We start from the raw sequence: 6,523 nt of genomic DNA, 5'->3' as shown, positions 1-6,523 counted from the left end.
AAATTATGACAAAAAGGAACCAGGAATACTGCATATTAAAATATATGAGACGAATTTAATAGTTTCAATTATTCTATGTATCATAAGACCATCTTCTTTTTTCTATATTTTTAAATTAACAAAAATATTGAATGACCCCAAACCATAACTGTTTTGCTAACATATTACTGCCACTAAATTTTATAAAAATTAAGAAGATAAGAAAAGAGAAAAAAAAAAGAACAGAAGAGTTAGAGAAGAGTATAACTAAAGAAGAAAAGAACTAAAAAAGATAAAAGCTAGAGAAGAGCAACGCTAGAAAAGAAAAGAGAAGAGCTTGGGTAGAGATAGAGAAGAAAAGAGCTAGAGAAGAAAAAAGCTAGGAAGAGAAGAGCTAAAGAACAGAAAAGCTAGAGAAGAGAAGAGCTAGAGAAAAAAAGGGCTAGAGGAGAGAAGAGCTAGCAAACAGAAAAGCTAGAGAAGAGAAGAGCTAGATAAGAGTAAAGCTAGAGAAGAAAAGAGCTAGAGGAGAGAAGAACTAGAGAACAGATAAGCTAGAAAAGAGAAGAGCTAGAGAAGAAAAAAGCTAGGAAGAGAAGAGCTAAAGAACAGAAAAACTAGAGAAGAGAAGAGCTAGAAACGAGAAGAGCTAGAGAAGCAAAAGGCTAGAGGAGAGAAGAGCTAGAAAACAGAAGAGCTAGAAAACAGAAAAGCTAGAGAAGAGAAGAGCTAGATAAGAGAAGAACTAGATAAGAGAAGAGCTAGAAAAGAAAAGAGCTAAAGGAGAGAAGAACTAGAGAACAGAAAAGCTAGAAAAGAGAAGATCTAGAGAAGAAAAGAGCTAGAAAGAGAAGAGCTAGAAAACAGAAAAGCTAGAGAAGAGAAGAGCTAGAGAACAGAAAAGCTAGAGAAGAGAAGAGCTAGAAACGAGAAGAGCTAGAGAAGAAAAGGGCTAGAGGAGAGAAGAGCTAGAAAACAGAAAAGTTAAAGAAGAGGAGAGCTAGGTAAGAGAAGAGCTAGAGAAGAAAAGAGCTAGAGGAGAGAAGAACTAGAGAACAGAAAAGCTAGAGAAGAGAAGAGCTAGAGAACAGAAAAGCTAGAGAAGAGAAGAGCTACAGAAAAAAATAGCTAGAAAAAAACAAGTTAGAGAAGAAAAAATTTAGAGAAGAAAACACTTAGAGAAGAGAAGAGAAGAGCTAGAGAAAAGAACAAAAAAGCTTGGGAAGAGTAGAGGTAGAAAAACAATAGAGCTAGAAATGAGAAGAGCAAGAGCTAGAGGAGATAAGAGCTAAAGAAAAAAAGAGTTAGAAAAGAGAAGAATTGAGCTAGAAATAAAAAGAGCTAGAGAACAGAGGAGCTAAAGAAAAAAACAGAAATGCTAGCGAAAAGAAGAGCTAGACAAGAGAAGAGCAAGAAAGACAAGAGCTAGAGAACAGAAAAGCTAGAGAAGAGAAGAGCTAGAGAAAAAAAGAGCTAGAAATAAAAATAGCTAAAGAACAAAAGAGCTAAAGAAGAGAACAGAAAAGCTACCGAAGAGAAGAGCTAGAGCAGAGAAGAAAAAAGCGAGAGAAGAGAACAAAAAAGATAGAAAAGAAAAGAGCTAGAGAAGAGAAGAGCTAGAAAAAAAAAACCAGAAAAAAGAAGAGCTAGAAAATAGAAGGGTTAGAAGAAAAAAGAACTAGAGAAGAGAAGAGAAGAGAGTTGCAATAATGCTATTAATGTTTAGGTTTGAAGAAAAAAAAACTATGCAATTAATATGTAATATTGCAAAACTTTATTAGAGAAAACGTGTATTTTCTACATAATAGACTAAAACTAAAAAAATCGCTTGAAAAAAACAATATTGCTGCGTTTTTTGTAATTTGCTTGATTAAAAAAAAGATTTGAGTGGCGTTAACTGTGTAACAAGATTAAAACAACATCGCGGTGAAAATTTAAAAGCTGCTAACAAGCCAAATTTATAGATTTGCCAAGAATGATGCCAAGGAGTAGGAAACACGTTCAGCCTAAAAAAATTATTAAAATAAATAAATAAATAAATAAAGCAATAATAATACCTGAAGTACTAGAGGTCTATTTACTACCAACATTCCACCCCCAGTCATTTGAAGAGGAATCTGTGCTCGCATTAGCCAGAAGAGAATAAATTTACGAATCTTCAAACTACTCGTTTCATACCAATTCATAAAATAAATATCCATAGCTAATTTTTCACCCTGAAATAAATATTAACACTTTACAACACATATGCGTGACTTATTACTTCAATTTCTAATTCTCCAGCTGGAATAAACGTCATCACAAGTAAAGTGTTCAAAATAATTACGATAAAAATGCTTTTGCCAAGTAATGCAGCATCAGCTTCCCTAAAAACAAGTTGCAAAATTTACAAATTGAAAACGCCTTCTTGAAAACTTACATATAAAAGACAACAAACATCAGAGTGCAGGTCGACGTAATAGTAAAAACGTAAGTTAGGAGAAAAAACGCAGAATAAATTGTGTTGATTTTCCTATGTACACTAGAAGCAGTTTTCACAAATAATATCGTTCACTCCTCGTATATATTTACCTCAATAAGAGTTTGTGGTATTGCGAGCATTTTACCAACCTTGCGAAACATTTCTCCTCACTGTCTTCCTTAAAATCAATCGAATTGAGTTCTTTTCGTAAAAGTGCGAACTGTATTCGTAGATTTGTAGCCAATAAAAAATAGAGACAGTCAAAAATGACAAAATTACTTGTACCTTCTATGTAAAAAATGTTTTCAACAAAAAAAATTATGTTGCGACCAATTGTGGTATTTCCCGGATTCCAGCACGGTTGCGGTAAAATCATCTCGTGCATAATTATCGGTGCAATAATGGAGTGATAAGATAACGACACACACGAGTAACCAATAATAAATTTCGTGACCAGTAAGCAAAAGTACATCCTTTTTCGCTGTGTGGACTCAAAGGCTTGTCCAAACCGATTATACGCCCAGTATAATTTTTGGGTTTCTAGGAGATCCTCGTACACTGAGCCGTTTTTAATCAGCAAGGTTTTCCGCAAAGCTATCTAAAAAAATCATTAAATTAAACTAAACCAAGCAGTTAAACAATTTATTACAATGGTCATAGTAGAGACCGAAATGCCGACTTCTATAAATTTAGCAAGACTGTCAATATTGAAGCGTATGTTAATAATCATTAAACCGTACAAAACAATCATCATGGGGTAAAGGATATACACCGAGATAATTTTCGGAATTTTTTTACTGGTTATGCGAACACCGCTCCAGTTGTAAAATTTAAGAGGGATTTTGAAATAATCCGTTTCGTCATTATTTGACATTTTAACACACTAGCAGGTCGCGGGAAAAAGGATCGCTTTTATATTTTCCAACCAACTTTTTATATTTTATATAATTGCAGTCATTACGAACAACATCAAAGACACAGACCTTGCAATATCTTATTTCCATTGCGTTTTAGTTAAAAATTCAACAGGTCCTTGGATCATCTTGTAATAAAATCGTTTTTTATCAATGTGTCTACTTTATAATTAAGGGTAAGTTTCTTAAGAATTCTATTTGTCTTGCGCTCAAGGAAAGTTTACTGTAAAACCATCAGGTGTTCTGAATTAAATATTTATTGTTCTTTGCAAAAAAACTATGCCACGTATATCAATAGAATTTTATGCTGTGGGAAAGAAATTGCAGTTTACTTACAGACAGGTAGGTACAATTTGTCGCTTAAAAAGATCTGTTTCAATGAGTTATAAAGAAAAATATTTATTGCATTTAGTTGTTTCTAATTTTAAACTAATATAAACTATTTAATATCAAACAGTGAATAAAAAGATGCCTAGAACCAAACTGTGTCTTATGAGATTAGATATTTTTGTTTCTTTCTTTAATTTTTGTCTGTATAATAATAATAATAATAATAATAATAATAAATAATATAATATAATTAGTTACAACAAGAAAAAAATACGATAACAAAATAAAAATTTTCTACAAGTTGTTCCTACCACAAATTGGACCAAAAGGTTGATCAAGGTTGTGGCCCAAACAATAAATGAGAAATAACAAAAAATAAAAATAAATAATGTGATTAAAGAAAAATAAAAAATATAATAAAAAAATATCGAATTCTATTTAACAAAATAATAGAGAAGAAAAAAAACACATAAGAAAAATAGAAAAATTATTTTCTAAGAAACATTTTGTATTTATGTTTAAAATTGCTGATTTTAGAATTTTTTAATGTCAGAGGAACTTTATTGTAGAATAAGAAGATATTATAAACAAAACTCCGGCGAAATATTGATTTAAATTTTTCAAATACCGATGTAGAAAAAAACAGGAGTTTTTGTTTTAAATAAGCAAAATAAAAAACTCTAAAATTTCAAAAGTTTGGAAGTAAATTGTGAACACCCTGTAGTAATACGATTCATAAAACTTAATTATTAATTAATAACACACGTACCTATTAATATGTAATCATGGAAGTACCGTTTATATTTTTTATTAATTTTTAGAACTTTAGATGTAAATCAATTTTTTTTGTTGTGTATTTTTTTAACAAAAATACCTGAACCGGTTTGAAAAGAAAGAAATTTTTTTTATTTACTTAACTCATCTCATCAGCCAGAGGCCACTAGCGAGTACAATAATATAATAAATGTTACCTAAAAATAATAATAATATAATAATAATAATAATAATAATAATAATAATAATAATAATAATAATAATAATAATAATAATAATAATAATAATAATAATAATAATAATAATACAGTGTTTGTAGGGTTTTGGGGTTAAAAATTTACCTGAAAAATTATAATAGAAGAATGTAGAAATAAGGTAACAGTGAAAAAAAAACTGACGGAATTGTTACTTTTAAGAACTTTATTTAACTTCTTAGTATATTGGTATACAAGGTTTGAAAGTCTCTGGAGTAATTTCTCTGTGTCAAAATAAAATTTAATTGTTGCGACCACGATAAGGCTTTACTTTACTTTTGAACAAAATTTAATCTATTATTATAAAAAAAAATTTCAGAGACCTGATGTGATTGTTAATTTTTGAGTACATTTTTAGAATCTGCATAAAAAGTACATAAGCGACATACATAAGAGGTTAAACAAAACAAATCATGTTAGACACTGGCCAGTGTAATGTAAACTGAATAATTTTCTGTTGTAATGTGAATTTTTATTTTATTTAGCTTTCTGGGGTTTTTCTATCACACATATTATCTCCCTTAAATTTCAGTCTGAAGACCGTAAACACCCTCACTAGTTAATATGCAGATTAAAGAAAATATTTTTTTTTTATTTTTTTTACTTATGGGTATTTTGGATTTCTCTAAGAAAAAATAAAAAACTAGAGATGTTTTTTGTCATCTTCAGAATTCTGCGGCATTATAAATTTTTTTATTGAAAAGTTATGCCAAATATTGGGGTTTAATAATCAAATCAAATTTTAAAAAAATTTTAAGAAAAAAAGTTCTGCTACTTATAATTAATGTTCATGTGTTTGGTCATTTAGTAGAAAAAAATGCAATACCTTCGCTTAAAATTATCACTAAAAGCTAACTATTTACCCTGTCAAGTCTTTTACAACCACAAATCAATTATATTGGTGAAGAACTGTTTTCATGCCTAGTTTTTAGATTGTGACAAATAAGTCGATAAATTTCTGATTTGGAAACATGTTGAAAGTGTAAATTTCCAAGTGACTTTCTGAACTCGAACTAAGAATTTGAGGACATTTACGATTTGAAGACAGAACAATTGCTAAAACGTTGTTTGGAGCAATTGGCAAAAATCGTGACCCAATTATTCCTCATCCTCTCCGATTTTTTCCCCTTCGGAGGCATGCGGAGAGATTAAAGTCGCATTACATCGTCCTCGAATCCGATACGTTGTAATAATAACGTATTGCCAAAACCATAATAAGTGTATTTGGAATGACCCAATTAGAGTGGGGTGAATCGGGGGTGGCTACGCCTGCCAACTGTGTTTCCCCTCTTTTCCCGGTAGCGCGTGCCGTGCAGGTGGCTGGGCCTAGACAGCCCCATGCGTCATGTGGGGACCTTCCAAACTCTTCTGGAAGCGCCCGACCAATCAGCGACCTTTTCGAATTTCAAAACGGAAACCGTTTAATTATTATCCACTTTTTCGCCCAAGGAAGAAAACCGATTTTCCCTCGGAAATATCAATTACACAAGTGGCCCCTCTTCGGGCGACACGCGCCGCAACAATGGCGTATTTATTACCGCACGCATTAAAACAGTGGATGTGCACGTGCTCGCACTGCGTTCGATAACATTTATGAATCAATTTTAAAACTATACGAGGCCTGTGATGACCATCATCGTATTGAAAAGTATCTGCTGTGCGAATATTTGAGTTTTGTGATTGTTTGCTTTATATAACAAAAGAACCAGCGCTCGTTCGCTTTTGTTGGACGAGTGTTTGCTTATTGCATATACGGATTTCTATTGATCCAATTAATGGGGTATTTACATGATGGGGGTGGAGGAAATTAC

The 6,523-nt window shown here is 31.6% G+C and overlaps 1 protein-coding gene across 1 annotated transcript; it reads right to left on the bottom strand.

Moving 5' to 3' along the window:
- Positions 1–1,760: 1,760 nt before the first annotated feature.
- Positions 1,761–3,751, bottom strand: LOC107398752 (uncharacterized). The gene is made up of 6 exons (XM_015983954.2): positions 3,090–3,751; positions 2,551–3,038; positions 2,399–2,500; positions 2,243–2,345; positions 2,037–2,195; positions 1,761–1,985 (listed from the first exon to the last, which is right to left on the bottom strand). The coding sequence occupies exons 1-6, from the start codon at positions 3,312–3,314 to the stop codon at positions 1,938–1,940; spliced, it is 1,125 nt and encodes a 374-aa protein (XP_015839440.2). The 5' UTR covers positions 3,315–3,751; the 3' UTR covers positions 1,761–1,937.
- Between the last annotated feature and the right edge of the window lie 2,772 nt (positions 3,752–6,523).

This window comes from Tribolium castaneum, chromosome 7 (genome assembly GCF_031307605.1).
Source record: "Tribolium castaneum strain GA2 chromosome 7, icTriCast1.1, whole genome shotgun sequence".
Lineage (NCBI taxonomy): Eukaryota > Metazoa > Arthropoda > Insecta > Coleoptera > Tenebrionidae > Tribolium > Tribolium castaneum.
Note: the sequence above shows the minus strand (reverse complement) of the source record. Positions and strands in the feature narration are given on the sequence as shown.

Coding starts and splice junctions, on each gene's coding strand:
- LOC107398752 (XM_015983954.2), bottom strand. CDS start 3,314: ATGTCAAATAATGACGAAACGGATTATTTCAAAATCCCTCTTAAATTT. Junction 2,501..2,550: donor TACCACAAACTCTTATTGAG/GTAAATATATAC, acceptor AACTGCTTCTAG/TGTACATAGGAAAATCAACA. Junction 2,346..2,398: donor ATGTTTGTTGTCTTTTATAT/GTAAGTTTTCAA, acceptor ACTTGTTTTTAG/GGAAGCTGATGCTGCATTAC.